This window comes from Trematomus bernacchii, unplaced genomic scaffold (genome assembly GCF_902827165.1).
Source record: "Trematomus bernacchii unplaced genomic scaffold, fTreBer1.1, whole genome shotgun sequence".
Classification (NCBI taxonomy): Eukaryota; Metazoa; Chordata; class Actinopteri; order Perciformes; family Nototheniidae; genus Trematomus; species Trematomus bernacchii.
Window position 1 is genome coordinate 126,728 of NW_022987582.1, and position 17,464 is coordinate 144,191.

Below are 17,464 nucleotides of genomic sequence, written 5' to 3' on the forward strand. Positions count from 1 at the left end.
GCTGGTTTCTCCATTCTTACCTACCCTACCTTTAAGGCTGCTCACTGGCTGTGAATGTATTCTTATTTTTTGCAACTGGGTGAATGCAACACAGTTCAGCATTGAGTACTAGTTCACCACGTGTACCTAAGATACAAAAAAATACCATATTAATGGAATCTCCCTGGCATCTCATACAGGGGCCCTGAATCATCTGACCTGTCTCCAGCTTCTGGACACGATGCACGAGCTCAGGAGGGTGAAGCAGCTGCAGACTGCAAGTCAGTGATGAAACTCATTCAGAGTGGCTTCGAGCCTCAGACGGTCTTTGTTTATGCTTTTAACAGCCAACACGAGGACCAACAGCAACAGTATTACAAACTAAATTGAACGTTTATTTGTAATTTGTTGAAATCTTTTAAAGTGAGGGCTTTTCTCCAGCTTTTTTTCTTATTCCCATCTCCCATGAACCCGGGTATCGCCCCCATGTGATCCACTGCTTGCCTTCTGTCCAGGTTTTAAAACGTAAGATGTATAAAATATTCAGAGGAAAATGCATTTAACCTGCGAAGCTGCAAGTACATGTGTGTTTTGTGATATTTTGCCCTGAAAGTTTGTCAGTCGTCCGGTCTCTTTCTGTTGTGTCAGAGGTGAAGTCTGTGGAGAGGAGGAGGTCCTTCCAGATTTACAGCCAGGAGCGTCATCGTGTCCTCCAGTCTGTGGCCTTCTGCAGACGGGCAACATAGTCCTCCATCTGAGAGGACGTTTGTCAGTGCCAAGATCTGTGGTTATACGAGCCCTTCATATAACTCCACTCCACTCAGATCTTGGGGAAAATGTAATGTGAAAACAATTGGAAAGCGTTTTGTGGCTTGGTGTAGCTGCATGAAATCCGTGTATAAATGGGAGGGCTAATGACACAAAAAAAAATATTGGCTAATTCTCTACTGTAAGTGATTGAGTTGCATTGTGGGTTAGGTAGGCGCCCAGGTTTTGACTAGGAGGAACCAAACTGTTTTTTTTAAACTGTCAATTGTGACTCCCATAATGTTATCAGAGTGCAATGCTCAGTGGGTGGAGAAATCATTTAAAGTAATTGTGTTCTCGCCCTCTGGAACCTTTTAGAAAACGACTTCATTATTGTGTACCTTGCTTTAATAATGCATTCTGCCTGGAGACAGGTTATGGTTAGAAAAAAGGAAACAGGAATTTGATTATCGTATGTGTACCACTCAACATGGACATGATGAAGTTGGTCTTTATTTAATGAGACTCAGATCAAGTGGTTGACATATTGTAGATTATCAGAGTTCAAGACAAACAAAGCCTTGTTGGATCTGGTGTTTGATTAAATCAAGTCTGTCGGTTTCAGGCTGCACAATAAATGAAATGTATCACAAAAAAAAGTATCCTATAGTAGTGGTGTTATTGTGCTGTGTACAACAATGTTTAATCAATGAATGTTGCTGCATTTTGGAGGGGAAAAAAACCCTTTCAATGTTGTTACCGTTTTGAAAATCCTGAGCATTAACGTCATCTTTACCATGCACAAAAAATAAATTCATGTTGTTTACATTTAAAAAATATACATTTTTGGTCAATATAGTGCAGCCATGCCATCCACCCCCATAACATTATCCGTACAAAAAAAATATCCAAATAACAAAATTAGGTATATTGCAAACAAACGACAGCTCTGATTGGCTACGCAGTCACTTCTCTCCTGCACAGGATGCTACAGTTTAAGGCAGAAATATGCTTTCCATTATTCATGTGAACCATTAGCTCTTCATGTCTTCCCTCCCAGTGACCACAAACACACCAGCCTACGCCATTTTCACATTCACATAAGACAATATCTGGAAAATAACATATAAAAATTACATTAAGATGACCGCTGTAGCACAAACCTTCCTTGTGTGTGTTAGTTTCTCTCTGCCCTGTGACGGTCTCAGGTCGATAATAAATATGGGTTCTTATCTCCTGCTGGATCAGTCCTCGTCTGGCTTTCAGTCTCACTGCCAGTTTGCTCTGTCTGTGTTGTATGGATGTGCTTCCTGATGTTCCTCAGTTGTCAGCAGCAGCAATGGGAGCGGGGTCTGAAGTTTCTGAGGGGGGGACCTCACAGTTGGTCTCCACTGAGAGCTCCTGCATGGCCTCCTGCACGGCGTCACTCTCTTCTGAAACAGAGACAATTCTGTTAGCTCTGAACTGCTTTTATGCTAAATCAAGACATCGGGGGTTGAGTTTAGCTATTCCCACTCTTCATGTTGGAATAATGAACATTACTTAATTCTGACAATATGTAACATGGAAAATAAATGACTGAAGAAACTCGAATTTCATTTAAAAATCAGGTTTTCATTCCAATTGATTCTGAAGGAGTTTTTTTGGTTGGTAACCTGTAGTTCTTTCTATATATAGCTAGTTATATTATTAGTTATTACTGCTTCTTTTGCACTTTTGCAGATATTTTCTGATTAAATTAACTGTCTGTCCTTCTTTACTTACTCATAATTATGAAGGAATCACCTCTTACCATTAAACACTATTTGGATGTGTTTGACACTGTTGTAGTGTTTTATTCTTTGACATATTTTGTCTATTAGACAGATGTTGATGAAGTACCATTACTCTGCTCCATCCTCAGTTGGGCCGATTCTTCCTCCTGCTTCTCCCTCTGCTCTTTGAGCGTCTTGCACACTTTCTTGTGGGTGAACCAGTGCATCTTCTGGCAGGCCTGGTCACAGTAGATCACCTAAATAAACAAATTAGACATTTAATTTAACATGGGATGCAATGATAATAATACCAAAAAGGAAGAGAGAATGAACACCAGCATCGAGACAGCTTTACTTTGACAGTTTGTGCATTTTGTTTTTCTCTGTGTATTGATGAGGGAAAGCATCTAACAAGTATAACACTGAACATTTTACACATGCAAAAAAATGCTGTTTTGACACTCACCATTTTACAGATGGAGCATCTCTTCTCCGCTCCCTTCTCTCCACAGGTGGTACAGAACTCTGCGTCCATGAAGCCGACCTGACCTGTGATGGCCTGAGTCAGCACTGACAGAGCTGTGGGGTCGTTACCCTGCGTCAGCGAAAGGAAAGAAAATGGAGAAGAAAAACAATTAAACAAACTAGAAATAAAACTAGTTTTATATTTGGAAGAGTCTCCCAAGTAAAGTGTGTCTGAAATAAAGGAGTTTTCTGTTAACAACTAGAGAGAGCTCCATTTAAACACATCAAACCTTCACAAAATCTTAACTGAAAGCCTTACATTTCCACTGTGATTTAAAGAAATACTGGCTTTGAACACGTTGCTGAATAAAATAATCTTTTATCATTCATCCAGACTCACAATCTCCACAGGGGCGATACTCCGCACCAGCTGCTGCAGGAGAGTGGCGTCACAGAAGGGAAACTTGCGGATGCACTCTCTGAGAAACTTCTCCTGGAATAGGGGGAAGCCATCGCTGTCACGACCCTTCAGCAAACTGCAGGACGGGGGGTCAAGGAGAAAAGACAGTACTTCAACACATTTTGTAAGATTCATTTTCAGCCTGGGGTTTAATGTTAACCGTACAGAAGTCATACTGGAATAGACAGATCTCCAGTCATTATACTGACTACGGTAAACCTCAATATGGTCCTTTAGTAAACAATGAAAAGTGCAATCTGGCTAAAAAGGGCCACAGTCCTTAGTAAACATCCCCCCTGGCTTCACCTCTTGATGAGGCCGTCCAGCTTGTCCTCGCGGTCCTTGAGGAAGGAGGCACACTTCCCCAGCACGCAGCTGATGTAGTGCATCTTCATGGCCAGCACCTCGTTCATGTCCTGCTGCTTGATGCACTTCTCACAGATGAGCTCCATCACCCGGCGACATTTCTCCAGAGCCTCCGGCTCCGCCACCAGGGGGTTCTCCTTCACCAGCATCACCATCTGCAAACCATCAGGGATACTTATCAAGTTCTACTTATAACCAAATCTACCTCTCAGAAAATAGAATATCCCATGTGATGTGTGTTTGCTGTGTCATCTTGGTGTGTTTTTTTTCCAGACCTTTGAGGAAGGTACTGTATCTCTAGGCCATTTTGGATGTCGTTGAAAATGAATAATCAGGACTGTTTCGTTACAATTTTTTATTTAAAGAATTTTGGATCACTGATGATGTTTCTTGATTGACTAAGTATTCAAATGAGCTCTCTACCAATTTCTCATTGCACTCTAAAACGTTGTTAGACTCTGGAGCTAAGGCATGTTTGTAAGAGGAAGCTGTTAGATGGAGAGTCTGCATTGGAGATCATTTCTTCAGTCTGCTTTTTAACATATTTTCAATACAATTCTACACAACAGTCCTGCAGTGTCCTACCTTGACGGGGTTCAGGTTGGTGCTCATGATGACCTTGTGGAGGGGTCCGGCCAGCTTGGAGGGCAGCTTGGGTTCCTTCTCCAAACCCTGGAGCTTGGAGTAGTAATCCAGCTTGGCACGGGAGAAGAAGTTGTTGATCACTGTGACACAGTCGTGTTGCCCTGAGGACGGAAAAGAAGAGACCGATCACTTTTCAATCTTTGAAAGCAATGTTTGTCACATGATTACATAGGGCTGCTCGATTATGGCGAAAATCATAATCTCGATTATTTGGGTCAATAATTGATATCACGATTATTAAAAACGATTATCCATTTACTTTGAAAACATCCATTTATTGAAAAACAAAATGTGAACAGTATGTTTTTAACAGTTGATTACCCTGAACTTTAAGTATAATTCAACTGAAAAACCAATAAAAAATAAAAATAAAAAAAATGAAATAATAATAATAATAAATAATATTTTATTAAAGAACAAAATTATTGGGGAAATGTTGCTGGCTGAAAAATAAGTGTCTTAACAACACTGGGAAGAATGAGTGAAAGAGACGTACCGACAAAAGCGGCCATTTGTGCGGCGGTCCTTCCAACAGAGTTGACCACGTCTGTTTCCGCCCCGGCGTCCAGCATCATCCATGTGATATCAGTCTTTCCTAAAGCAACAGAGGAAGAATAGCAAATGCAACATTCCAAAACAACAACAGAGATGAGATTTTGAATCATATGGCTGTGAGAATTAACTCTAACCTGACAGGCCAGCAAACATCAGCGCTGTGTAACCATGCTCATGTTGATTGCAGTTCACATCCGCTCCGTGTTGCAGCAGCAACTTACACATGTCTGCTTTCCCTTTGTAAGCAGCGTGCATCAGAGGCGTCATTCCATACTGTGGAAAGGACAACAAAGCTGTCAGGCACTGTGTCATTTACATGAATTTCTCTTTTACACAAGGAACATGAAAAAGGTTGCAAAAATATTTAAAACTTAGAAATGTGTAGTAATTGTGGTTATTACAAACAAAACCATTGCCAAACATTTTGGCATTTTTCACCCAAATGTTTCCATTTTTATTATTTAAAATCCTTTTTTCTCATGTAAACAGGAGAATAACAACATGTAGAAAACTCACACAGCTTTCATTATTTAAGAGAACATCCGTTGAAACACCTGATTTTGACAGGTGGACACAAAAGAATGACAGAAAGAAAGAAGGACATGAAGGACGTCCTCCAAGTCCTTTTGTCCCTCACATATGTCATCAAACAAAGGAAGAGCTATTCTGAGGGACTAGTATGTTTTACCTTCTACATTTTACACTTTGGCTAAAATTATAACATTCAAGTAAGAAATGCAAGTTAATGGTGTCAAAAGTATTCATTCCACGTACACTTTATAAAACCTGCCAGGTAGAATGAGGTTTAAAATTATTTTTTATAGAAAATATAACTACGTGTTGCTTCTGGTAAGTCGATTGAGCAAATAATTGTGTTAAAACCAAAACAATTAGCTAAATAAAAGCTTAGCAGTGTTGGTTGTTATTGAGTTTGAGAATAAACAAACATTTCACTGTTGATACTGGCAGTATAGAGGAGTTTTAGAGGACTGTTTAAATGTGTTAAAAAAACTGCTGCAGGTAAATTCCTGTCCAATGTAAGTCTAGATTTGTGTGCCTCAAATAACCCTTCAAGTCTCAAACATCAAAAGTATAATAAGATATGATTAATTAAAATAAATGGGAGTAATCTCTCTATTATAGTTCTTGGATTTTTTGTATGCATTATATTTTTCAGAGTTTTGATACACGTTTGAATCTAAGATACACTTAGATGTGTTACCTCATCCAAGCAGTTGACTCGAACATCCTTGCAGCCCAGCAGCCTCGAGGCCTCTTGAGTATTTCCTTTAGTGCAAAAGATTCAGTTTTATTGAAGTATAAATACGAACACCAAGTTTGTACAGCGGTATGTACAGCTGCTGCAGATATATTTAAAAGATCTAGGTCATGAATGCATCTGTTATAATGCACTTGTTACATTTAACATACATAGTACAAAGAATCTCACAGAAACAAAGTAGAAATACATGTTTTCTGGAAGTTCCTTTCACTCAGGTGGACATGTGCTACAAGCTACACATTACAAGCTAGCTGCTATCTAACCTTAGCTACTACAAAGCATATCATGCAAACTCATATCTAAGTTAATTGCCATGGTTAAAAAGCCAGTCCCCGATCACAAATATTGTCAGTCTGACATTATTTCGTGAAATCTGGATAATAATGTATCATACAAGCTAATAAGAGCTAACCCAGTGTGTGTTTCTACAGGGATTAGCGTTAGCCGAAAGGGGCTTACCTGCAGTAATAACCTGAAACAACTCCTTTTCGGTTGAAGACAAGTCTCCCTTCTTCGGAGCAGACATGTTGGTAATAATTAGATTGAAAATAGGCTATAATGGCACAGATAAAACGAGAAGCTCTTGATTAAATGTACGCTTTCTGTGGTTCTAGCAGTCGGCTGGGTCGGGCATGTAGGCTAGCTCAGGTTGAGCTGTCATCTGAAGTATACCACTGAGTGAGGGTTAACAGGGGTGTAGCAGTTCAAAACAAAATTAATACAGACATTTCTGTCCAGTAACTTGCAATTATAAATACAAATAAGTAATTTAAAAAGCGAAAAGATATACATGCAGGATATGTAACAGTTACTAACAGCGAGGATTACGAACTATAAACACAACCAAAACGTCCATTACCCCTATACTTTCACTCAAATAAACACTTCCATTAAATCTAGAAAATGCATTCAGAAATGTAAGTGCTTAAAGGTGGACCAGCTGAGACGTGACATCCGATCGTTCATATAACATATAATCAAGTTGCTTAATTAAAATACAAAATGAATGATATAGCCATTTATTACAGTTACTGAGAGAAAACTGTGCAATTAAATTACAGTAACTAATCAACATGTTAGTGAGTGGTGATTACAAAGGGGTTTCATTATTATTACTGCCACCAGTAGTACAAATGTATTCTCACAAACTATATCAAACGACATATATGCACTTCTTCAATATGTTATTTTGCACTGCAGTTTATACATCCTGCTTGGCCTGCTTTGCAATATCTAAACAGGGAGTAAATATGGTCCGACCAGTCTGATTGATTGATTGATTGAAAAGTTTATTAACAGCTTGTATATTGGGTACAGTACAGTACAGCTCAAAACATACAATTGTTAAGGGGATGCAGACCAGAGAAAGACTTTCGTCTTGTTTACATCAGGGTCCCCCATTTCCAATTCATCATATCATTTAAGACATATAAGACCTATTTGACATACAGATGGCTTATTTACAATTTACATACAGGTGGTTTTTTACATACAGATGGCTTATTTACAATTTTCATTTTAGATTTCGTTCTAATACATCCTAACCGGACATTTAAGACATACCAAGTCTACAGATATACAGTTAGTAACAGAGTCTAAAATGCGAGTATATACATAGATGGGGGGGGGGGAAGCTGTCCATTGTACGACAGGTTGAGATTTGTACCATTACCGGGGCCAGTTTTGCAATGCTTTCCCCCGAAGGTGCTCTTTAAGAGAGGTTTTGAAGGTAAGTATAGTTTTACTTTCCTTTACAGTTGTGGGAAGAGCGTTCCACCTTGATGTGGCATAATTGCGAAACGTGTATTCCCCTTTTTTTGTGCCAAATCTGGGTTTTACATGATTTGTGGAGCTCCCTCTGGTGTTATGATCATGGTATTCCTTGACCTTTGGGAAGAATTTTGACATGTACATGGGTACCATAGAGGTGTAGTGGATCTTGTAGACCAGGCCCATTGCAAGTAGCTGTACTCTGTCGTCTACTCTAAGCCATCCTAGGTTGTCAAAGTGGGCAGAGGTGAGGTGGGTTCTAGATGAAAGGTCAAGCAGTAGTCTGACCAGTTTATTTTGCGATGTTTGAAGTTTTATTTTTAGCGCCTTGGAGGTGCTATGGTACCATGACGTGCAAGCATAGTCATAGTACCCTTGAATGAGTGCTCCTGCCAGAGTTTTCAGGGTGTTTTTGTTTACCAGAGAGGAGATCCGGTATAGGAATCTAGTTCTTTGATTGACTTTTTTTATTACATTGGATGCCATTTTGTCACAGGAGAGGTTTGCCTCAAGAATAGATCCTAGGTATGTAATTTCCTTCTTACTTGTGACAATAATGTCACCCACTGCAACTGAGAAGTCGTCGGATTTGCTGAGATTATGTTTCGAACCGAAGAGAATGGACTCTGTTTTACCCAGGTGTAATGATAATTTATTATCGGCGAGCCAGGTGCAGATTCTGCCGAGCTCGGAGCTGAGGGTTTTTTCAACCTGCAATCTGCTCCTGTCAGAGACCAGCAGGGCTGAGTCGTCCGCGAACAGGAACAAGTTGCAGTCACATGCTGATGACATGTCATTTGCATAAATTAGGAACAGTAACGGACCTAATATGCTTCCTTGTGGAACACCACAGCTCACTGGGAGGGGGGGGGGACAGAGTACCGTTTACCTCCACCATCTGTTCTCTCCCCTCCAGGTAGGATTGCATCCAGCTCACCGATAGTTTATCAAAACCAATTGCTTTTAGCTTGTCAATCAGAATGGGGTGATTGACAGTGTCGAAAGCCTTTTGTAGGTCCAGCATCACCATGCCGCAGTATTTACCCTCGTCCACCTCTTGTTTGATGTGGTCGTTCAAATAAAGAAGGCATGTGTCAGTGGAGTGGGATGTTCTAAAGCCAGATTGAAATTCATAGATTAGTTTCTTTTCTGCGAGGTACTTTTCGACCTGTTCATATACTATTTTTTCCATGACTTTCGAGATGGAGGTAAGTATAGAAACAGGGCGGTAGTTGCCCGGGTCCAATTTGCTGCCCTTTTTGTGCAGGGGGGTTACTCTTGCAATTTTGAAGTCTTTGGGTACTTTTCCCTGTTTTATGGAGAGGTTAATTATGTGAGCTATGACTGGTGAGATGGCGGTTGCTGTGTCTCTGAGGAATTTGGAGGGGATATTGTCGTGGCCAGTGGCCTTGTTAGGTTTGAGGGCGCTCAGTTTAATGAGTACCTCTGCTGTTGTTACCCTTGCTAGACTGAAATCATCTTTGCGTACCCCTAGGTTTTTGTAGTAGGTCATGATGTGATCTACTCCAAAAAGCCCTGAGTGGGAGGGTAATTTATTTACAAGAGTTGTGGCTATGTTTGTGAAAAAAATGTTCAAGTACTTGGCCACATCCAGTTTGTCTGTGATGAGCCTGTTATCTGTCTTTATGTTTACGTTTGAAAATCTCGTTTTGAGTTTTTTACTGCAGCCAAGCTGGTTATTGAGTAATTTCCAAAGTTCACGGGGTTTATTTTTGTTTTCCTCAGTTTTGTCATTGATGAAATTCTTTTTGGCAGTTTTGATCATGGAGCTTACGTCATTTCTTAGTCTGTTTCTTTCAATTTTTAGTTCAGTCACGTGGGCCTGGAGTTCACTGCTCGTGCTTTTGGAAAGCATTGACTGACTTTTATGAAACTCAGAGCATTTTTTGTCTCTGGTTTTCATGGCGGTCAGTATGCCGGAGTGCATCCACGGCTCAGCGCGAAATTTTACCCTGGTTGTTCTTAGGGGGGCCAAATCATTGAGTATTGCAGAGAATTTGTTTTTGAAACCAAGCCATGTTTCTTCAACTTGTGTACCACTGAGCTCATCTGACCAGTCCAGGCTCTCCAGTTCTAGGTTAAAGGCCTCGCTAGAGTAGTTTTTGAGGTCTCTAGATATGACTGTTTTGTGACAGCCGGCCTTTTGTTTTAGCTTTTTGCGGGTACAGAATATCATATAATGATCACTTAAACCGCATGCTATAACCCCTTTACTGGAGATCCTGGACCTGTCAGAGATCAGAATGAGATCAATGGTAGTTTGTGTTGTTTCACATACCCGGGTGGGTTGGGTGATTAGCTGGCTGAAGCCGTGCAGATCACAAATCCTACTGAAGGACTTGAAGACGGACGTGTCTTTACGTTGCATATCCGTGTTCCAGTCTCCAATAATAATTGTCTCTACATCCCCCACATCAGCCAAACACCCATCTAATGTATCATAAAAGTCACTCTGTTCCGGTGGTCTATAGATTGTCCCGACTATTACAGATTTAGCATTGTCAAAAAGAATTTCAACCCACACAGATTCAATATTTTCATGATGCAGGTCAGTACGGTTTTTGAAATTGGTGTCTTTATGTATGTACATGCAGACACCACCTCCATTCACGTTCCTGTCCCTTCTCACTACAAGATAATCTTCGTCTCAGGGGTCTCTGAAGAAACTAATCCACATTTGAAGGCCCACGGCTACTTCCTGGATTATCTGGTCTTCCACCCTATCCCCACAATGGCCAGGTCAGTGTGAAGAGCTCTGCAGTAGTACCGTACCAATCAACAGTCCAAGACATCCATTTTTTTGTAAAACAAGGTAATCATAGCGTTTTGTTGAGTAATTTCAGTGTGCAAATGAGGGACTCACATGAACGACTCAACGTTAGCCCTACATTTGTAAGTTGTTTTATTGCCCCATTATTTTTTATTGTGGTAGCAGTAATTCACTGCAATTGCAAATGAAATACATAAAATACACGTTACTGATAATTACTTTTTTTGCACTATACCCATCATTCTATGCATACTTCTAGTAACTAGATATAACATATGTTGTGCCATGGTGTTTTGGTATTTAATTATAAGAAAGACAGCGAAGGCTAACAGTGCACTTATATTTAAGTATATAGTTTAGATCTGGGATATTGACGAGTATTTTATAAACTATCTAAGTACTGCTTCCAACTCTGGTCAAAAGACATGATCATGAAACAGCTTTTTCCTAAAGTTTGAAAGAAGGGCTCAAATTAAAACATTTTTTGCATTTTTCCTATATCATTCCCTTTTTTCTAAAAATGTTACTTTTATCGGTTTTGTAGATCTAACTCCCTCTTTCATCATCCATGCAAACACTGTTATCATAAGACACAGAAATGTAATTTGTATCATTTGTGATACCATTCAAATGTGCACACCTCCTCACTCTCACTCTCACTCTCTTTCTCCCTATCCTCAGGTTTACCTCACCCTCCCCTGCTGTCCATCTCCTCACCCTCACTGTGTGTGCTGTCAATAATTGATGATCCTTACTGACTCAAAGGGTAACAGGTCCCGGAGAAAATGTCTCACCCTTTTATTTATTTATTTACAAGTCTATCTTTATGTTCAGTCAGTCTGAAAATCCACATGCAGGAGGATCGATGTCAAGAAGCAGCTCGTCAGTTTTATAGTTTATGGCAGCTGCTACACCTGTGACCATGAGCGAGTTGCAGCTGAACGTCTGGCTGACAGCAGGACGGAGGGAGGAAAGGGAAGCTTAAATGAGCGAGAGGCAGGGGGCAGAGGAGGAGTGGCAGAATGATAGAGTGAATTAATTCAACCTTAGCCAGCCCTGATTGACTTGGTAGCAAACTGTCATGTGCAAACACTCACAGTGACACCAAAGCTATGGAGAGAGAAAAGAGGAATGACATGTCTTTCTCCAGAAAGAGAAGTTTCACTTTTGGAGCATATGGAGGGTGAGTAAAATATTCTTCGTCTCAAACTGTCATTTATTTAGCTGCATAAACTGAAAGATAGTAGACTGAATAGTTTAAGTAACAGTAATTATTTGATATTTGTTAGACAAAAAAAGTAACCCTGTCTATGTAAGATGTTCCATTTTCTTCTCCGAGTAGTTCTCACTTCCTTGTTTACAGTGTGGACAGATTCACATGTGGGGATGAGACGAGGTAAGGTTTTATTTTCCATCGTATTGAGGCTGTTTTCAACATTCAAGATGTATTGTATAAATTAAGAGCTGAATGAGAAGTGATGATTTGTAAATGAACCTGTTGCTGCAGACCTGAAACTGCAGAGGAAAACTTACTGGACTCTCCTGCCGGTGACAGAAAGCCTTTCCTCCCTGCCAGCAGCAACCAGAGGGTGATACCATCAAAATGTTCAGCATCCTATTTCAATTATATACATTTATATGTTCTAAAATACGGCATTTCTGACAAGTTTCCATTTGAATCTGAACAATTTGTCATGTTCCTCTTCCTCCCCACATTTCTCCTTCCCTTTCTCTCCGTCTGCATTTGTGTGTGACGTCTGCTGCCTGTTGTTCATATCAGGACACAGAGCTGTTTGAAATCATTGAAAAGCTGCAGGTGAGTTGCATCACCATTGATCCTGTGCAGTGTTCAGTGGCGTCTGAGCAAGAGAAGTTTCTTATCATCTTATCAATACTCCCCCCGTCCATCAGGGCAGCAGGATCGATGAGCAGCGGTGTGAATTCCCTCTTCCTCTGAAGGTGAGTCTTCAACCTGAGAATAGAAAAGGCACAGAGTGGTCTCCCTATACGGGTGTGATCCCGTGTGTGTTGACACTGACCTTTCTATGAACGCCATGACATTTGTTTTCCCTAACAACAGAAACGACAGACCCTCATCATCATCAGGTGCTCCTTTGTGTCTATTTTAGTCTCAGCTTCTCACGATAGGTGCAGACCTGCCGCTCATCCTCCCTCCGAAGCTAGGGGGCTACTGGGTAGACCCCCCACTGCAGAGGCTTGTAGATGTGAGTCCCACCTCCTCCCACTATGGCTTCGTCCCTGAGTGCTACGACATCATGGAGAGAGATCGGGAGGCTAAAATCTACCACAAGTTCTTCCGCTCACGAGTAAGCTATCTAAAGCATCTAGGAAAGTGTTATCATTCCTGAAATCATGTTTTCTCATGTTTCCCCCCCCCCCCCTTAGTACCATCACTCATTCACAGCAGTGGATCCTGCTTTGGGGCCTCTGGTTCTCTCTGTGTGTTTGGAGGAAGAGGAGAGCAAGCTGCGGGTGATACTCAGGTTGACATCTTCAGCCATTTTGGCCAAATACGATTTGTGTATGATGAAAGCTGCAATACAATAACAACATATGTGTATTAGGATATATAAAATTGCTAAAACTATCACTATATCCTGAGGGCAGTACATGAGACAGATAACCGGTAAAAAAATAACTTGTTCCTCTCTTTACCCTCAGTGCTTCTAATGCACTTCTAATGCACAACACTGATGGGGGTAGAGAAAGGATCTTTTTCAGATTATCAGATTTTTTCACAGATGTCTGCCACATGCACTGTTCTCAGGATATAGTAATAGTTCCAGCAAATATGTCCCAAATATGTATTTTATAAAAGTGACCTACATATGCTTTAAAGTCCCTCTCCACTTGATACTTTACATCATTGTTTGTGCTTCACTGCGCAGAATAATGTGTGAGCAAAGTCTTTGAATCTTTATTTGAATTTATTTAAATCTTTTAACTGTTCATTCCAAGCAATCGAACATTTTAGGCAAAAACAGAGATTGTGTTTCTTGTCTCACAGAATGAAGGAGTGCTCTCTGCATGGAGCTTTCTCTGTCTCTCTTTTCCCCAACATCCCATCTGCTGTTGAATTAGCAAAGGTATTAAACTTATTGTTGGAAGGTTGAAGTATTTATATTAAGCCGAGTACAGAAGTATTTTAAGTCTATAAAATACATTGTATTCTGTCTAGATGCTCTGTGACAGAGTGACTGTCTCAAAGTTTGAAGTTGTCAGCTACCTCAAGGTAATACTCTAATACTCGGAATAACTTCAATAAAATGACCAGTTATTTTAACTCCTTTTAAAGCTCTTCTCCCTCCCACTCATCCCTCAGGCTCCAGAACTCATAACTACATTTGATGAACACAGAGTGTCTCCTAATTTCAAGTTTGGGGTTTTGTACCAAAGGGACAGGCAGGTAAGAAATTGTGCAGAAAAATCCTGCATTCATTAAAATAACAAATAAAATATTGCATAAATCGTAACCGACCATTTCGAAAAACATCCATCTCTCTGTAGTTCAATGAGGAGGACATCCTCAGTAACAATGAGGAAAGTGAAGAGTTTAAAGAGCTCCTTTCTATTTTGGGAGAGACCATTCAACTGCAAGGCTTCACCAGGTAAAGTGTAGCTTGTTGATGTTGTCAAGCCGCATGAATGACAAGATTCAAGATTAAAGGCTTTATTGTCATGTGCACATTAGCTACAGTGTAGATATGGCAATGAAAAACTTAAGTCACAGACACATGTAAGGAATAATATCACATGATTTATACTCCTCACTATCCTTAGGTTCAGGGGAGGATTGGATGTGTGTCATGGTCAGACAGGAAGTGAGGCCATCTTCACTTCCTTTCATGGGAGAGAAATCATGTTCCATGTCGCAACTAAACTGCCTTTCACAGACGGTGACCCGCAGCAGGTCGGTTATCACCCTGATGATTCACAGGGCAGTTTCTGAGGTTATTTTGGGACTCGTGCAAAAACAATTACACATTATCTTTCTTTCTACACAGTTACAAAGAAAAAGGCACATTGGTAACGACATTGTAGCTTTGGTCTACCAGGAAGGCCAGTCCCCTTTTCTATCTGACATTATCAAGTCTCACTTTCTACACTGTTTCCTGGTGGTCCGGAGGATAAAGAGGACGGAGGATACGAGTGAAACTGCGTACGAGGTGGGTGAAAAACAAACCTAAGTTAAATGTATCATCCCTCTAATAAGTTAATTGATGGGAACATTGTTTCCTAATATTATAAGGCACACTGGGCCTGAGCAATGCTGGAAATTGATTTAAAATCTAACAATCTAACATGTAAGCTTATATTTGTCTTTTTAACATAAACAATTAACCTTTTTTTAATCCTTCATCAATAATATATGACAATAAAAAAAAATCTTGTCACTGCTCTCCGGTTGACAAACACAATTATGTGCTAATGTTTTGTATTACTTTAATTAGTAGAAATGCACACTAATGCTGAGCTAGTATCAGTTAATTGCAGTCAAGTTGATATATAAGTCAAAATATTTTCCCTTCACAGGTGTCCGTCACAGCCAGAGAGGATGTTCCTCCGTTTGGTCCGGTGCTTCCGGATCCTCCCATCTTCACTGATGTAAGTAACAATAAAAACATCCGAAAAGCTGTTTTAATTTCTTCAATATTACTTCACAGCAGCCTTATCTTTTCCTTTGCTTTCACCTTATTCAGACTTTACAAACAGACACAAATCTTCCTCTGTCCTGTGTTTTTAGCGTGCCTTGCTGAGAGAATTCCTTCTGACGAAACTCATCAACGCAGAGATTTCATGCTATAAAGCGCAACAATTCAGCAGACTAGAGGTAGGCATTCAAAACATATTTTAATGTTTTACTTATGAATGGCCAAGCTCTGATTTCTCTCTGCAATGTGTGCTCTCCTGACCCTCTTCTCCTACAAAGCTCCGCACTCGCTCATTGCTGCTGGAGAGCCTGCATGCTGAACTCTGCACTCGTTCCCAGTGCATGATGGGGGATCCATCAATAGCGTCTCTCCCATCCTCAGAGGGTCCTCGGGTGGTGTCTGAGGGGAGTGGAGGATTCATTGAAAACTTCAAGGTTAATGTTGGCCTCTAATTTCAACAGTACTCTCCCATACTTGGCAATACTATTTTACATTTACAATTTTTCTTCTGTCATTAGAGAGCCATAAGAGTGCGGAGTCACTCTTTCGAGACCCTCGGGGTGCCCAGGAGGATTGGAGGTAGTGCATCACAGAGGCCCAAGGTAACAATTCACAAATGTGATGCTTTACTGAATAAATACTTATTGAAAGGTTTGTGCTAATGTTATTTTCCATCTTCCTTTACAGACAGAGAAAGATGGAGATGGGTAAGAGTGACGAAAACAGGTGAAAATGTTGTCTTTTGAATTACTTATGGTTGAAACCGATAACCGTTTTTATTTTATTTTCAGTGACAGGTCTCCAGGTCCTCTGCCAGCTGACAGTCTGGGGCCGTCTGAGATCAGAGATCAAGCCAGTCCTCAAGAAGACACATAAAGGGAAATATCTATTAGAAGATTTAAAATATTATATATATGGTTACTACTTTATTATCCTGCTGGGAGGCTTAAATGTAAATAGAGTGTAAAAGTAAAAAGTATATCTGAGAATGTAATTATTTTATTGTTATAGCAGTAATATTGTACAAAGTATTTACAATGTTTTAAAATGAAATGTTAAAGAAATAAAACTGGCTTAAGTAAATGTTGTAAGTCTATACTGGTGGGTTGTTATAATAAACAGTTTTACTTCAATGAGGGGTGGGGGGGGGCAGGGGAGAGGAACAGCAGAGGAAAGTAAATGAAGTGATAGCGATTACTTTGATGATAAAGATAGGTGTAATGATACCAGTAAATATAAAAATATAGTAGCAATATAATTGATTGTGACATATTAAGAAACAAACAAGTTATAATAAAATGAAATCAAGCAGAACAGGTGTGGTAGAATATACCACCAGTAATGGAAGAAGTAATCAGATATTTTAGGGCTATATAAAAGATAATTAAATAATAACAATATAGATAAAATATACATTTAATTGTAGCTAAAAGAAACAAGCTCATTGGACAAAATGTGGTATTGAACTGTTTATTATGATCATTGTCAGTATATAGAGCATGTGTTTAAGTTTCAGAAAATATGTATCAGAGAGAATGTACATGATGGAAGAAATAAAGAGATAGGGACGAACAGGATCAGGAGTGAATACAGGACTGTGTTTGATGAGATAATTAGGATATAACAAACAGAGAGAAGGCTATCATGGTGACCTGCAGGCTGTGCAAGGTGAAGTCGGATCAGACTGCGAGCTATACAGCAAACAACAAATAAGCTAAAGAGTAGTACAAGTTTTGTTACAAGTCTGATCCCATAAATGTGTATTTCACACTAAAATAGCCTAAACATGCAATTCTTTCAGGCCCTGACAGAAGCTATTGTTGTAGCTGAAAGGTTAAATGAAATGATGAAAGAGACTCTAGCTATTTTGAATGCTGTATCAATTATTTCAACCAAAGCCTACATGAAAGCTAAATGCAGCAAAGTAATTGAGAGAATAAATTACATTAACAAAGTTAAAATAATCATCAAATCACA

The 17,464-nt window shown here is 39.8% G+C and overlaps 2 protein-coding genes across 4 annotated transcripts; one reads left to right on the top strand and one right to left on the bottom strand.

Moving 5' to 3' along the window:
• Nucleotides 1–1,193: 1,193 nt before the first annotated feature.
• Nucleotides 1,194–6,928, bottom strand: ankmy2a (ankyrin repeat and MYND domain containing 2a). Of its 2 annotated transcripts, none has more exons than XM_034128155.1 (10): nucleotides 6,713–6,928; nucleotides 6,194–6,258; nucleotides 5,106–5,244; nucleotides 4,913–5,011; nucleotides 4,357–4,517; nucleotides 3,712–3,926; nucleotides 3,346–3,481; nucleotides 2,947–3,075; nucleotides 2,608–2,737; nucleotides 1,194–2,159 (listed from the first exon to the last, which is right to left on the bottom strand). In XM_034128155.1, exons 1-10 carry the CDS (start codon nucleotides 6,777–6,779, stop codon nucleotides 2,047–2,049), a joined length of 1,254 nt encoding a protein of 417 aa, XP_033984046.1. In that variant the 5' UTR covers nucleotides 6,780–6,928; the 3' UTR covers nucleotides 1,194–2,046. The 2 variants fall into 2 exon arrangements, with proteins under 2 accessions (XP_033984046.1, XP_033984048.1); XM_034128157.1 differs by having other exon boundaries at nucleotides 1,194–2,156; nucleotides 6,713–6,779.
• Nucleotides 6,929–11,625: 4,697 nt separating this feature from the next.
• Nucleotides 11,626–16,510, top strand: si:ch1073-90m23.1 (rap1 GTPase-activating protein 2). 2 transcript variants are annotated; one of them, XM_034127229.1, is made up of 19 exons: nucleotides 11,626–11,997; nucleotides 12,157–12,210; nucleotides 12,322–12,403; nucleotides 12,595–12,630; nucleotides 12,726–12,773; nucleotides 12,944–13,141; nucleotides 13,221–13,318; nucleotides 13,843–13,921; nucleotides 14,014–14,067; nucleotides 14,158–14,241; nucleotides 14,343–14,443; nucleotides 14,616–14,745; nucleotides 14,840–15,001; nucleotides 15,369–15,440; nucleotides 15,580–15,666; nucleotides 15,766–15,921; nucleotides 16,006–16,089; nucleotides 16,175–16,194; nucleotides 16,279–16,510. In XM_034127229.1, the coding sequence occupies exons 1-19, from the start codon at nucleotides 11,927–11,929 to the stop codon at nucleotides 16,361–16,363; spliced, it is 1,701 nt and encodes a 566-aa protein (XP_033983120.1). In that variant the 5' UTR covers nucleotides 11,626–11,926; the 3' UTR covers nucleotides 16,364–16,510. The 2 variants fall into 2 exon arrangements, with proteins under 2 accessions (XP_033983120.1, XP_033983121.1); XM_034127230.1 differs by having other exon boundaries at nucleotides 11,628–11,997; nucleotides 12,178–12,210.
• Nucleotides 16,511–17,464: the final 954 nt, after the last annotated feature.